At 49.5% G+C, this 15,732-nt stretch overlaps 2 protein-coding genes across 4 annotated transcripts in view; both read left to right on the top strand.

Moving 5' to 3' along the window:
- The window catches only part of Tdrd7 (tudor domain containing 7), a 62,408-nt gene extending 61,550 nt beyond the window's left edge, over positions 1-858 (top strand). For both annotated transcript variants that reach the window (XM_052176432.1, XM_052176433.1), the window contains exon 17: positions 391-858. In XM_052176432.1, coding sequence (XP_052032392.1) covers positions 391-611 — 221 coding nt within the window. In that variant the 3' untranslated portion in view covers positions 612-858. The remainder of the gene's footprint in view (positions 1-390) is intronic.
- Positions 859-4,923: 4,065 nt separating this feature from the next.
- Tmod1 (tropomodulin 1) overlaps positions 4,924-15,732 on the top strand; it is a 71,102-nt gene continuing 60,293 nt past the window's right edge. The window contains exon 1 of one of the 2 annotated variants that reach the window (XM_052176440.1): positions 4,924-5,027. The gene's annotated coding sequence lies outside the window, so the exon portion shown is untranslated. The remainder of the gene's footprint in view (positions 5,028-15,732) is intronic. The other variant, XM_052176439.1, reaches the window with a different exon arrangement.

The following is a 15,732-nucleotide window of genomic DNA, read 5'->3' on the forward strand; positions in this document are numbered from 1 at the left end:
ATCTTTAAAAGAAAAAGAAATGACAGTGTACATAGATCATATAGCCAATCTTTTCTGTTAATTTAGTATTGGTTCTGACATTTTCCCCTAGCTATCTCAATTCCAAAAGTTTACAATTTAGGCATAGGAAATGGGTGTGGTCATTACTCCCCGCTTTATAAACAGCATGGTCGTCTCAAATAAACTTGTGACTACAGGTAAAGTCTTCCCTTTATTAAAGATAGACAAGCTGTGAGCCAAGGAATGCTGAGCAGCCGTTTCCTGGCGTAGTCAGGTCTGACTTGGAATACACAAAGTGCTCTGTAACTAACTAAACAGTTCTCCCTCCCAGTGACTTAGAGAAAGGCATGAGTGCCGCTCAATGCCCCTCACTCCTTGTCTTTCTCCTAGGCGTGAAGTGCAGCCAGTGGTCGGAGGAGGCTTCGATGGTGTTTCGAAATCACGTGGAGAAGAAACCCCTGGTGGCATTGGTACAGACAGTTATTGAGCACACTAACCCTTGGGACCGGAAAGTAGTGGTCTATCTAGTGGACACGTCGCTGCCAGACACTGATACCTGGATTCATGACTTTATGTCACAGTATCTGGTAGAGCTTTCAAAAGTTAATTAATCACTGCTTTTGAGACCTTGACAGCTAGTACAGATTGTTCTCTAAGCAATAATACAAATGTGTAGTAGGGTCTTAAAACATCTTATTTTTACTACATGGCTCTGACTGTTGTGGAGGATTGAAAAGAATATGCTTTGTTTGATGAAAGATATTTAACAAGTTTTGTTTAACGCAGTTGACTTTTCAAAGAAAAATTGCACTTGAATTATTAATATAATATTAGAATAAAGTGTTTAGCAATGTAAAACCTGATGTCTTAGTTTTCTTTCTATTCTGTTTTAAACACCATGGCCAAAATGAAACTTCAGAGGAAAACCATCTCCAGAGGAAACCAAGGCAGGAGCTCAAGCAGGAACACGGGGCAGGGACTGAAGCAGGAGGCAGGGACTGAGACAGAGGCAGGGACTGAAGCAGGAGGCAGGGACTGAAGCAGAGGCAGGAACACAGAGGCAGGAGGCAGGGACTGAAGCAGAGGCAGGAACACAGAGGCAGGGACTGAGGCAGAGGCAGGAAAACGGAGGCAGGGACTGAAGCAGAGGCAGGGACTGAGGCAGCGGCAGGGACTGAAGCAGAGGCCATGAGAAATGCTGCTTCCTGGCTTGTTCCCGGGGCTTGCTTAGTCTGCTTTCTTACCGAACCCAGGACCACAGACCCAGGCTGTCCCTGCCCACAATGGACTGGGCCCTTCCTTCCGCATCAGTCATTACCCAGGACTACAGGCCAGACTGATGCGGACATTTTATAAATTGAGGCTCCTTTTCAGATGACCGTGATTGTGCCAAGTTGATGTGTAGTCTCTAGCCATTCTGACCCTGAGTTGAAAGCATCCATTTCCACTGATGGCTGCATTGCAGCATTGGGTCAACTCCCAACAACTCAAGAATGTAATGATTTAACTTTGATCTGCTCTGGTGTAGTGATGTAACAAATGACCCCAGAGCAGAATATTTATTCTTAGTGTCTGGTATATCAGTGTTGCTAAAGGAGGAGGCACTCACAACACTGTGTGCTCCTTGCCACAAATTTAAAAAAAAAATTGATTTAGTTAGCCTGTGTGTGTGTGTGTGTGTTTCGTATTTCATGTCAGATAGATTGACATAGACATCAGGGAAACTTTGGGAGCTGGTTGGTTCTTGATCCTTTCGTCATGCTCAAGAACCGAACTCAAGTCATCAGTTTGGCCTTTCCTGCTCAGCCATCTCGTCAGCCATCACCCAAACCTTGTGTGGCTTCTCATTGTCTAGAGTGCAGACTCAAGACCCAGGCTTTCCACACTCTTCCTTCCCGGCCCTGTCTCCACCTGTGCCCATAGTGTGGACCTTTATGTGGGGCCTGGACCTCCATCCAAAACTACTGACTTTTCAAGGAAGGATTGTTCCCCTCTCAACCGGACCTGTTCCTATTTATTTATTTATTTATTTATTGCCTGATTCCTTCTGCCCGTAACAGTTTTTCTTGTCTGTGCCCTTCCTGGCCTCCCTGGGTGACCATGAAAGCTTTCCTGGTGCCCCTTCTCCACTGTACCTTGTTCTTGGTTTTTGTTTGTTGTTTTTCTCTCCAAAAAAAAGTTCTTGCTATATAGTCCAGGCTGGTTTCAAACTGGAGATCCTCCTGTTTCCAAGGTGCTGGGATTGTACCCGCCCTAGCTCTCCAGTAGTGTGAGTATGCCCGCCATGTCCTGGTGTCTATCACTGTACCTTAAGAGTAGACAGCCAGCAGCTGTCCATGAGCAGGTATGGACAGATGAGCCTTGAATTGTACTGCCTGACAGCGTGTATGCAGTCCACACCCCCACCCTTGCTGAGTGCTGACTGACCATGTGATGTCACTGCATCATGGAATCAGGAAGAGGACCAACCATTTTAGCTTCTGTAACTGTTACATGATCACTTCCTGTGTCATCCACATAGACAGAATGACATTGTGGGCAGTGCAACATGTGCTGGCTTACTGGTGGACAGACAAATGGACAAGTAGATGGACTGAGCTTTTGCTGTGGTTAGGATGAGGTGGAGGAGCCACGGTCTAAGGGCAGAGCACTGGACTAAACACATCGAAGACATCCTTAATTAGACTAAAAGCTTAGATACAGGAGGCGCGGGAGCAGAGCATCAGGCCTGAGGATGGTGCCCTTACCCAGGCTGAGTGGAAGATGAAAGTGTGGGTTGAGCGCACTGCGTTTGAGTTAGTAGACTGCTGGGAAGATGTGCAAAGACTATTGGAAATCTGGAGTGAGTAGATGTCAGGGAGAAAACCAGGCTGGAAACAAACTTTGTTAAAGTCATTTTTTTATTTGGGAAAAACTAGGGAAAACAAAAATAGGAAAGAAAAGACCGGGTTTTTAAAGCTTTTCATCTGAAATGTAGAAAAATTATTCTGGGTTTAAAAAACATATTTTAAAATACTTATGAACACTTATGCCACTAACTAAAACAATTGTTTATTATGAAATAAAAATTCTTCCAACATAGCAAGACTTAAGGATACTTATGCCAGTGGTTAATTATTTATGATGAAATAAAAATTTTTCCAGAACATAAATGTTGGAGTTAAGGCAGTGTCATGATTTTTGTAGTGATGTCTTTCAACAACAGAAAAGACATAGATCCTTGAATTGTACACGATCAAAGGAAGGCTTTCCTACTTCATTGACTTAACCATTTCCATTCTTAAAGCATCCATTGTTTGTTGATGTAAGGATAAAATTAGTGTGATGTGAGGTTGCTTGAAACACACATGAATTTGGCCATTACCATGTATTGAAGTCCAGAGTCTGTTTCCGGTGGACAAGAGACCTGTGTGTGAGAGGCTAAGGTAGCAAAGTACCAGACACCTGGGAGCCAGGGACAGCTGTCCTCAAAAGGCTGGAGGAGGAGGAAGGGCAAAGTGGAAAAATACACACTGTTGTATATTACATATGTGGTATATGGTACCTGTCCATACCGTGTTGATATATTGGATATGTTTGGCAAGAATGGTCAAGAAGTTTCAACGAACACTGCACAAAAAAGAAAATCCAGCTGACCAATAAACAAAAGGTGTCAGCAAATGTGGACACGGGGCATTGGCATTGTGGATCAGAACCTCAATGGGTGTCATTACGCTCTACCAGTGCAGCTACAATGTAGCAATTGTTAAACCGAAGTGGTTTAACTCAAGTGGGAACTACTTGCAAGTAGCATTAATCCAGGGCTCATCTCTCCTAGAGCTGAGCCTGTGCACTCAACCTCCTGCAGACAATGAGAAAGAATGATCTGCGCCACCCTGTAAATATTCCAACTTTCCACTAAAGGCAAAGTAGACTTTTAAAATAGGATGCATTCATATGGAAATACCATATTATGTTCATAGGGTAAATTCACTCAAGATGAAACCTATATATTGAAGAGCAGAAAAGAATGTTGCATCATAAGTTAACCTCACAGGTGAGCGAGAGGACCTTCTAGAAGGGTCCAAAAAGCAAGCAAGCATCTTAGGAGAGCGAGAGGTGGGTGACTGGGGGCAGGGAGGGGGGCAGGCTGCTGGTTGGATGGCACAGGTGTTCTTACTGTAAAAATTCAAGAAGCTAAAATGTGCCCTGAAAGTATTTACACCCACAACAAAAACGCTTAAAAATAAGTCGCTGGGAATGGTAAGTTCCTACTTTGTTTAAAAATACACTCCACTTTTCCAATGAAAAGGGCGTTCTTATAGGCGAGGGTTCTATTATACAGGCCTTAGGGACACTTTCAGTGCTTTCCAGCATTTCTCCTTAGGCATCTACAGCAGGATTAAGGCTTCCCTCACCAAAACTGTTAGGATAATCCAGCTGAGATGCTCCCCTGCATCTGTTTGGATTCTTTGGTAGGAGCCATTTGTTTATTGAAACACTTAGGGCTACGGTTTGGGTTTAAGTGGTTTGTTCTGGAGAGAACACGTTAAGCTTTTAAGAAGGAGGAACTTTTGTTCTGATTATTTTAAGTGGTGGTTTCGGATGCTCCATTTTCTCAGTGCTGTGTCCACGGGGTTATTAAGCCCTGGGCCGGTGCCAGGTCTGCTGGGAAGAGAGGACAGGTTGCCTCTTCAAAGGAAACAAGGTGTAGCTGGGCTGACTCTACTGAACATTCTAGACGAGAATAAAGATGTGCCCGTCTTCCTGAGACAAGTTGGAGAAATCGAGAATAAGGCAGAAAACCACCCATTCACTTGACTCCGGGCTCAGGGTGGCCCTAGATCCTTCTAACAAGTGTTGCTCCCGGCCGGGGACCGGCGCCCCTGGTGGAGCGGGAGGGCGGGGAGGGCGGCGGGGTGGGGCGGGGCGCGGTGACAGCCGAGCTGGGCCCGCCCCCGGCTTCCCACCCGCGGCCGCCAGGGAACTCGCCCAGCCCCGCGTTCCGCTCGTTGCCGCCGCCTGCGCTCGCGCCTCCCCGCATCCCGGTAAGACCCCCCGCCTGCTAGCCCTAGGTGCCCCTCGGTCTCGCGGGGCTCCCTGCCGCCACGCCGGGGCGCAGCCATATCTGGGCAAAATATTCAGCTGTCGCCGCCGCCGAGAAGGGACTGAGCACGGTTTCCTCTATAAATAGCCGCCGCCTCGGGTGGCATTCGGGGCTCGGGGTCCGGTTCCCCAGCCTGATGATCCGGCCGCTGGCGCTAAGTGTCCCCGCAGCCTGACGCGCGCGACCCTGGTTAGGGCGCCCGGGGCTCTAGACCTGGTCGCCCAGGAACCTTGGGAATCGCTTGGGGTGCCCCCATGCGCATCTGCACATTGCGAGCTGGGCATGAGTCCTCCTGAGAATCTGGGAAGGAAGGGGGTCCACGCTCCGGGGGACGCTGAGTCCGCAGAGCTCCGATCTGGCCCGCGCCGAAAAGTTTCCCAAACTGCTGGAACTAAAGAGGTTTAAAGCACCAGCTGCACTAGCGTTGCGCGCAGCCAGGTAGGACGGGAAAGAGCGTGGAGGCAGGAGGCCACCGGCTGTCTAGAACTCAGGAATGGCCGGGCAATCCTCCTTTCTTCTCTGGATCCCATTTGTAAGGGGGAAGTTAGGGTCCTTCAAGGGTGTTATGGTACCCAGAGCAGCCAGGCATGCTCTGAACTGCCCACACTCTCCCCCCACCCCCTCACCCCCGCACCTGTTCTCCAGTTTCAGGGTAGGGATGCTGGGGACACAGCTGCAAAAGTCAGAGACTTTGGTGGTTCTTGGAACTCAGGGTCCTGGCCTAGGACCCACTGGGACCCTCGGAATAGCCTAGGAAGTGTGTCTGGGGTGCTTTGGGGCATCTCTAGGCTGAGTCACTAGCAGCACCTCCGCAAATCAAGTGACCAAATGAACTGGGCAGTTCGGTTCCCTCTGCGGCGCCTGTGATACCCCCTAAGCCACGAAGTTCCCCAGCTCTCTGCTTAGTTGCCTCTCTCAGGCTGGTGCTCACCTTCCCTGAAGACCTGGCAGAGCCAGACCCTAAACCCAGATTCTGGGTTCTTAGCGGGACGCCCTCCCATAGGGTTGATCTTTCTCTCTAGGTCCCATTGTTGCCTAAGGGCTTCAGAGCCTTTTGCTCAAGGTCATGCAACCCCCACCGCAGTCTGTCTGCCTGACCCTCCCTGGCAGGTCTGGGGACTCTCTGAGCCCCTCTTTTGTGAACCGCCAATGTCTGGGACTTTCCCAGACTGGAGTAATAGTGTGAAGAGTCTAGTAATAGATTCTGAAGATTGCTCAGTTTTCTCTAAAGCTATCTCAGGGCTTTGCAGATAAATGAGTGAAAGAGGCAATAGAAAGCTTCCCACCGACTTCAAACCTCACAATAAACAGGCAGAGTGAAGACAGGACGCCGCCACTCTGGCATCTTATCTCTAATGAGCTAGTCTGAGACAGTCCATGGTTTAGACAGCCATTGGCCCTTGGGTGCCTCGCATCCTAAGTGGGAAGTTAGAGCCCTCTAAAAATAGCCCAGCCCACCTTATCGGAGTCTCACACCTTCTCCCCCTTCTCGGGCAGGGCTCTTCGCTGCAGCTTAACTACAGAACACAGGGACTAGGTGGTGTCAGCGCTAAGCAGTAAATGGGGATGGCCTGGAGTTCAGGCCCCTAGCTCCAGCCCCAGCTCTGTTACCCACTCAGTGCGACCTTGAGAAATGACCTTAGTAGACAGGATGGTCTGTAGTGGCGCTGGAGTGCAGAGGGAGGGCTGGAAGTCTTCCGGGAAGCCCTCTAGCTGGAGAAAAAGGAAGTGCAGGGGTGATCGGGGGCACCAGATCTGGGATGAGGACCCGGGAGGACTGTGGGGAGGGTGGGGGAGGGGGCTTTCCATGAGCCTAGTGGAGAGGTGGGCACACAGTTACTACACAGGGATAGAATGCTGAGAAGTGGGGAGACGCCATCAGAATCAGGGGTGGGCATTGGGGACTTGGTTGCAGCGTGACAGAGCATTAAAAACTAGGATCAGCTGGAGACCAAGCGTGTCCCCTCAGTTTCCCCCTGTGTACAACCGGGCTGACAATAGTGGGCATTTCATTATGGCTGTGATAGGAAGTGATGATGGACAAGCCCTGCCTGGTACCTTACAAGGATGTGGTTAGGGAGGCAGAGGCTGGAGCTTAAGTAGAGACAGCTCTCAACTCCCCCTCTCTCTCAAAGCTTAGATGAGAAAGGCAGGAGAAGCCGGGCAGAGGGCAGCCCTCTGTGTTTATGAGATGGTCAGCACAAGCAGTTGAGTCAATTCGAGGGGTGACCACAGAGTGTAAGAGAATCTGAGGGGTGTGCCCACAGCAGTATTGAAGTCCTTCCTTAACGACATGCCACATGTCACCAGCTTTGCAAGTGGTTTTCAACCCTCTAGACTTTGCAGAGAAAAAAATAAAGGGGGTTGGGGTTGGGGGGTAAAATGTAGCAGGCCCTGGTCTGGGCCCCTGTGTCCTGTGACTGGCTCAGTAGCTGTGAGCCGTGAAGGGTGAGCTGACCCTGCTCTGGGGGCCTCATGACCTTGGCTTGCTAACTTCTGAGGTGATGTCATCTATTGATGACTTCTGCTGAGCCCAGTCATATGGCTTCTTCCGGACAGTGTTTTGATTTTTCAGTCTTACTAATGGACCAGCCCAGGCTGCCAACATTTCTAAAGAGGCCAGTTCACTTTCCCTTAGAGCCAGAACACCAGAGAGATCAGTTATTTGGCTGCTAAGAGTCATTATCAGTTTAAAGCCGGGGGGGGGGGGGGGGCTGCTTCCTAGGATTAACAGGAGTCCAATCCCACAGCACTGGGGGCTATCTCTCTCTCTCTCTCTCTCTCTCTCTCTCTCTCTCTCTCTCTCTCTCTCTCTCTCTCTCTCTCTCTCTGTTTTGTAAAATCTTCCGGTTTATTATGATGGCAGCAGTCTCTCCGCTGCTCCCTGGGATCAGCCTAGGACATGGTCTGGAGTCTGCTGGGCTGAGGCACTGGGTCCTTGTCTGCTAGAAATGCTAAATGAACTCAAGCATTTCGCTTGTGCCTTCTCTCATATCGTTTCATGGAGGCGAGCTTTGGGGACAAGCTCAATATCACAGGGCCTGAGAAGGCAGGAAGCGGGGAAGAAGACAGGTCCCACCCCATGCCCCTGTCCCTTTTATACTCCCAGGCTCCCTTTCCCAGGCTGTCTTTTTCTCTGAGTTATTAGAGTAGTGCCACAGGGCTGTTGCTAAAGATGTCTACAGCGGACCGTGTCAGTAACCATCAGACATTTCCTCCAGTGCCCAGACAGGCTGAGGAAAGCAGAGCGCCTCACGGCCTCGTCTTCTGCCTGGCCTTTCAATGCAGCTGTTTTTAATTCTCCTGGCCTCTCGTGCCACCCCCTCTTCCATTTCTGTTAGCCCCAGACTCCTGCGTTCTGGACAAAGCCAGTAATGGCTTCCACAGATATTTCAACCTCAACAGACAGAGCCTTGGTCTCTCCTATCAATCTCTTGTGTTCTCATCTTGGTCACCAAAGACACAGTCTACCCAGGCACTAAGGCGTAGCCTTCCTTCCCTTCACTGTCCCTTCCACCCAGCCATTCAGCCAACCCTACCTTCCTTTAGAGCTCCTACCCATTTGAAGGTAGACATCCATCACTGCAGTCAAGGACTTCTTCGGCATCTCTACCCCAGGCTATTGTCGAGTTTCTTTAAAAAGGGGATTATGCTTCTGTTCAAAGAGCTTCCCAAAGCAGAGCTATGGCCTTTTCAATGTTCCTTTTAGGAATCCCCTGTAGAAAATTTCCTAGTAAAGACCTGAGATTTCTTAGCATCTCATAGGATCTGGTCCCACGGTACTTTGAAATCCCTGCTAGGCCTGCCCCAGATTCTTTGAACCTTTCTCAATGGTCAGACATGTTTCCCTGCCTTTGCCTGGATATGCCCACTGCCTGGGATGATACTCTCCCAGCTCCTTGGTATCTTACCTGTGCTCCCCTCAAACTCCCAGAGCACCCGCATGCTCAAACTGGGCTCCTCTGCTGCCTCTCTGTCTGGGCGGACAGGAAGCTGTTGGAGGGCAGGGTTGGTAGCTCCTGTATGTATGTAATGGTTTCTAGATCACCACTTGATGCATGCTGCGGCGCAGGTTCTAATAAATGGTTATCAGAGGAATGGATGGGTGAACTGTATCGTAACAAGCATGCAATACACGGCACCCGGCGTCTACATGTTTTCCCATCCACCAGGCAGTCCGTCTCACGGTTCAGAAAGCAGACAAGCCCCCAGCCCCCATCAGCCCCGACACGCTGAACAGCTGATGACATCAATCATGTCATTTGAAACTCACAACGATCCTGAGAAGGAGAGACAGCAGGTGCCATACCTGTGTTTTATAATTAGATAGTGGACCCTAGCAGGAATCAGGGTGCATATTCCAGAATCCCGAAGTGCTGACCAGGGTTAAAAACTTGAGGAACAAGGGTCTTCATATTCTATGTCAGTGGTTCGCTCAACCATGTGGACTCTTTCTGTAAATTTGCAGATTCTAGCCCAATAGGTACAAGATAGTGCTCAATAGTGTGACTTTCCTTTACTTCTAATAAGCTGGACTATGCCATCAGTAATAAGCCTTATTGCTGCTAACGTCTCTTACAGCCTCAATAAAGCGGTGATGGCCTTTGTCCTGCCCATACCCACATGCTCTTTCTCCCACTGCTAAGACAGTGCTTTCTAAAATGGACAGAGGAATGCCTCTGCACCCAGGGCTCTCTCTAGTCTGCACACTGCTTACAAGTTTGGTTTCCGTGAGCTTCCAGTCAGTGTTGGGGTGGGAACCTGAGATGGCTGAGATGCTGAGACATCAGACAGGGGTGTGCAGACTGGACAGTAATAGAGAGGAAGACACGAAGAGAGACTTCCCCTGGGCAAACTCGGGAAGATTCCAGAACCCTGGATGGCAGTGTGGTGTGCACTCGCGTGTGAGCTCTGTGAATCAAGTTCTGTTTGCTTACTTAAGTGTCTGAGATGGCTCAAAATAAGCCCAGAGGGGCAAGGAAACTAATAAAGACAGACATGCTTAAAAACGGAAGAAACCTGGGAAATTACAATTATAAGACTCTGGGAGTCTGACTAATGCTGTGGACCCTTGTTATAGAAAAATGAATATATTTGCCCGTATGGTGATTCACATAGCATTTAGGACAGTGCGGAGACCCCCTGAAGCCAGTTCAGAAGCATGGATGCCTAACACGGGAAAGAGTACCACGCGAGGAGCGAGCTGGAGGTGGCAGCTGTGTCTGGATGCTGAGCTGAGCTCCATCCAGGTTAGTTAGCGCCGCAGCAGAGGAGGGGAGAGCGGCCTCTTCACATCTGACCCAAGGAAGGGCTCGGGCCTTTCTAGAGACAAAAAAGTTTCATAAGCCCTGGTTCTCAGCATGTTGTCATGACAACACACCACCAAGCTTCTTGTAAAAGCCACACATTACCAGCAGTTTAAGAAGCTTACCCCAATGGCTAAGAACTTGGACTCTGGAGAGCAACTTCTTGGCTTCCTATCTCAAGCCTAAAAAATCACAGACTATGTAACCTCATTGTCCATCGCTGTAAGAACTCTTTGTTAAGCAAATTAGCCTTGTGTTGAAGGCATGGTGATCTATTCTGTGCTGCCCCCCCCCGATTTGACCCTTCAAAAAATATAAAATGTGCTCCATATTTTATATGGTTCTATTCCTGTGATTGCCCGCCGTGAGGCCAGGTGGCGACAAGAGGAGCCCAGAGCTTTTCCTCAAGTTCACATGCATTTCTCAGAGACTGGTAGCCATCAAATTCAACAGGCACACCCCACGCTGGTTCTCATGTAGCCCAGGCTGGCCTTGAACTTGCTATGTGTTAGAGGAAACTTGGAACTTCTGACCCTCCTCCTCAGTGCTGGGGTTACAGACGTGAGTATGAGCGCACTCTGTGCTTATGACGTGCTGGGGATAAAGCTAAGGCTTTGGGCATGCTCGGCAAACGACCAGCTGAGCCGCATCCCAGCCTGTTGCCTTTCTTCCTACAACATCCTCTCTCTGTCTGTCTGTCTGTCTGTCTCTCTCCTCTTTCCCCAACTCCAACACTAAAACTACAAGCCTTAGTCTAGGCCCCCGGGAGAGCTGCTGTTGTGTGAACAGGGCCATAAACCTGTGCAGTTACTCCCACAAGCTCTGACAGCCTCTCCTGTTTGTGTTATAAGGTTTGACTTCTGGAACCCTCCTGAACAGGCATTCAGAGCCTGGTCAGAGCCAAGGCAGCCAGAACCAGGGAAGCTGTGCAATGCCAAGGAAGGAGGCACTCCGAGGGCGGTGTGGGGATGGGTGGGTGGGTGGGGCTTCAGAACCCTGCCCTGGAGCCCTGCCAACATTGCAATGATCCCGAGAGATATAAAGTGAGATTGTGTGTGTGAGAGTGTGTGTGTGTGTGTGTGTTTCTTTCTCTCTGTGTGCACACATGTGTGTACCTCTCTCTGTGTATACTTTTCTTTCTGTGTGTGATATGTGTGTGTACCTCTTTGTGTGTGTGTACCTTTCTCTGTCTCTCTGTTGCTGTGTATGTGTCTGCATCTGTTCCTTTCTCTGTGTGCATGTGTATGTACTTTTCTGTCTTTGACTTTGTATCTGTATCTCTGTGTCTGTCTATCTGTCTGTCTGTCTGTCTGTCTGTCTCCCCCCCCCCTCTCTCTCTCTCTCTGTGTGTGTGTGTGTGTGTGTGTGTGTGTTTGCCTTTTTTATTTAAGCCCCCCAGCAGCTTTGGCTGCGTGGACCCTTGAGGCTTAGTGTACTCTGGGCTGAGATTCACAGCAACTGCAGAGAGTGATGGGCAACTCCTGTGTTTAGTGTCCCTGCTGGTTTAGAAGGTGCTTTCCCACATGACTAACAGAAGGAGCTCAGCCCAAGAAGAGAAAAGCACATGAGACAGAAGACAAGACTCTAACGATGGCTGGCTGAGTTTCCTTCAGTCATTGCTGCAAGCACAGCCTTCACAACAGAACCTGACTGTAAAGGACTGACGGTATCAACTCCACAGCAGCCCCAGAAACTGTGATGTCAGCCCCCTCTGGAACGCCTCTTCTAGGGCTGTCACCTCTGCTCATAGGCCTGCAGTGACAGGTGCTCCTAACTTCACGGGTTAGCCCAGTGACTTCTTGGGCATCATATAGTCTTGAAGTATTCCATGTGTTTATCAGAGATCCATGCCTTGGTGACCTCAGTAAAACCTCGGCCTCTTCACTCTGGGAAGCGACCAGGCCATGCTGTTTTCTCTTTGCCAGTTGGAAAAGGAATGTGCCTAAGGAATGACATCTGAGGCTGTCCCATGACCTTGCTCCTCCCAGTCCATTGGCTGTTCTACACGTGACACCAGCCCATCTTTTCTGGACTCGGTGGCACATGAGACAAGACTTAGTGTAGAGGTTACCTGCATGGCCAATGGGCTTTTAAATAAATAGATATTTTTGTGTGTTGTGTGTGTATGTGTGTTTATGTGTGTATGTGTGTACATGTGTAGTCTAGCTCACACATCCAAGGAGTCCAGAAAGGTGGATGGATCCCCTAGAACTGGAGTTACAGGTCATGATCCATCTAACATGGATGCTGGGATCCAAACTCAGGTTTCTTGGAGTCACAGTGAGCTCCCTTAACAGCTGTACCACCTCCACAGCCCCACAGTGGCCTTTTGGAGTGTTCTCAGTAGTGCTGGCCACCAGGGAAGTGCACAGTGAGTTGCTACTGCCACCCTCCCCAATGGCTAAACAGATAAGTGCCAACAATGACATTAGCAAGGATCTGGAGCAGAGTGAAGACTCAAGCACTGCTGGTGGGGGTGGAGAACTTATAATCACTTCAGAAAACTGCATCCATTGCAGTTTAGCGGCATCTTGAAACTCAGCTCCATACCCAGCTGGCCAAAAAGTAAGTGGTTCTTTCTCCCCGAAGACATATTCACGGCACCAGTGGTAATTCCCAAGTAACGAAAACAATTGAGGCAGTCTTTAAGAATAAATCATTCTATCGCGGTGTGCTTTGTGTAGCGGAATACCACACAACACTGAAAAGAACAAACTGTTATTACAGGCAACAACACTGATGAGCTCACAGATAGGACGCTTTGTTTGAAAGAAACCAGTTCTGGGACTGAGGAGATGACTCAGTTGATAAAGTGCGTGCGTGCATGCATTGCAAACAGGAGGACTGACTTTGATGGCCAGAGGCCAAGTGTGGTGGTGCGTTCTTGTGCTCTCAGAGGGGGGAGGTGCTGGCAGTCAAATGCCTGGGGCTCACTGGCCCGCCAGCCTAGATCACTTGGCAAGTCCCAGGCCAGTGGAGACCCTGTCTCAGAAAACCAGTGCACAGTGCCTGTGGAATGCCCCCTGAGGCTGTACTCTGAGCCCCACACATTCACACCAGGCATACCTGCACACCAGGTAGACACCAGGTGCACACACACAAACCAAACCCAAGAACCTTCCCACTGCATATTTCGGTGTATGTGACATTCAAAATACAGCCATGGGTAGTTGGTAGTTTTGAAGGTCAGAAGATTACTGTCATGTTTTAGGGAGACTGAGGAGTGAGGAATAAACCTTCAGGGTGAGGGGAGCTGGGTGTTTACATACTTGTATATGTTTGGGGGAGATTCAGCAAGTTCTGCATTTAAGATTTGTACTGCATGTAACCCGTGCCTTGATGAAATCGGGGAGAAAAAAAACATTTTCCTGCTAAAATAATGGTGGCTCGGACTTCTCCGTCACAGAACTGAGATGTCACCACCCTTGTTGGGATCGCTCTACTTTTACTAATGTGGCTGAGCCTTTATCCTGGTTTGGGTTTAGCTCCCCACACTGCTGACTGGAGAGCCCCTCATGCCATGCTCCCCCTGGTTGCTCAGCCGTCCTTCCCCAGGGCTGGCAGAGTTGGCTGTGGAGCCTCTCAGGAGGCGGAGGGAGGAGAGGTAAAGGAGCCATCATCTGAGCTGTATCACCGCGATCTGATGTCCCCATCAAGGAACAATACGCGTCATGTTCTCGCTCTGCACAGGACCTGCTGGTCTCAGGTGCTCGACGATGCTGCATCCCTGAGGCTGGCAGTTAGCCAGGGCCAGAGCAGGGCCAGAGCAGGGCCAGCCCATGTTCCCTTCTCTAAGGGACGGCCTGAGATCAGGCTTCATCTGTTAAGGTCTGAGGTCTGATGGCTTCATCCATCCATCCCTCCCCCTGCCCCCCCCCACACACACAAGGGCAGTGGATAAAGAACTGCCACACGTGTCCTTAACTCAAGGACTTTGAGAATATGTGAGTCTCAGCCCTGCTTTTAGTTATCTGTCCCGCAAAGCCCAGAATGTCCTGTATGTCATCTGTTACTGCTCGCCCTGGGAGTTGGGCTATGAACCAGAGGAGTGCAGCAGCTGCCTCAGGGGCACACTGTACACCTGCAACTCAAGCCGGGACCTGTAACTAGGCCCTTGACTCCTGGCACAGTGCACCTTTCTGCCACAGCACAATGGCTCCTATAGACGAAGCAGGTTGCAATGGGCCATCATCACAAGTAGGGAAAAGCCATGTTTGTCCTAGGACCTTCAGCGTGTGACCTGGGAAAGGAGAGGGAAGTAGGTGCTATACACTTGCTGGTGCACAGAACCTTGCTCTGCAGAGACCTTGCGTTTGGTCAAATGCTGTACGGTCACCATCCAGAGATTTTTAATCCTTTTGTCAATGAGCTTGTGTGTGTGTGTGTGTGTGTGTGTGTGTGTCCATGCACTTGTGTGCATGAGCACATTAGAAGCCTAAGGTCACCTTCAGCTGTTTGTTCCTCAGGAGCCCCACACCTTGATTTTGAGGCAGGGTCTTTCTGAGAAGCATCCCATTTGCCCGTTAGATTGGGCTTGCTGGCTGGCCAACAGCCACAGGGAGTCATTTGTCTTCAGATCCCGAACCCAGGATTGCCAGTGACTCTACCTTACCTGGCTTGTTATATAAATGTTGAACATCAGACTCAGGTCCTCATGCTTGCACGGTAGACACCATTGGCTAGGGCGTCCGTCTGCCCACTGAACTCCTATTTTGACATTCAGCTGGAACAGTGGATCTGCCTCCTTCCTCTCTGCCTCCTGGGTAGATTCTTGGAGTCTAACTGCCCTGACTTTGCAACACATCCTCAGCCTCTGTCATTCTGACCAGACACCCCCCGGGACCCTCTACCCACCCCAGTGCATTCACCTGGGAATGCTGAAGGAAAAAATCTACTTCACCACCGTCAGCCCACAGGATATTGCATGGAAACCTGTGGATCAAGACAGTAGGACCTAAATGAGGGTATAGGGGAGAGAATTATTTTATTACAGTGGTCAGGGGGATTGACTTCCCACTCTGCTCCACTGTAGCAATCCTATGTGTGACAGGAGAGGGGACTCAGAGGCCAGCAGCCTTTTCATGCATGTTCTGAGTTGAACAAAAGTACTGGTGTTTGTTATGTTCTAACACAGAGAAACAGGACAGCTCAAGAGAGGAAATGAAAGAGATCAGTACCTTTATTGAGACTTGAGACTTTTTTTTCCTACCCTTAAAAAAGGATTTATTTTACTTTTAATTCTTCCCCCTCTCTCTGTCTCTGTCTGTCTGTCTGTCTGTCTGTCTGTCTGTCTCTCTCTCTCTCTCTCTCTCTGTGTGTGTGTGTGTGTGTGTGTGTGTG

This window comes from Apodemus sylvaticus, chromosome 3 (genome assembly GCF_947179515.1).
Source record: "Apodemus sylvaticus chromosome 3, mApoSyl1.1, whole genome shotgun sequence".
Taxonomy (NCBI): Eukaryota; Metazoa; Chordata; class Mammalia; order Rodentia; family Muridae; genus Apodemus; species Apodemus sylvaticus.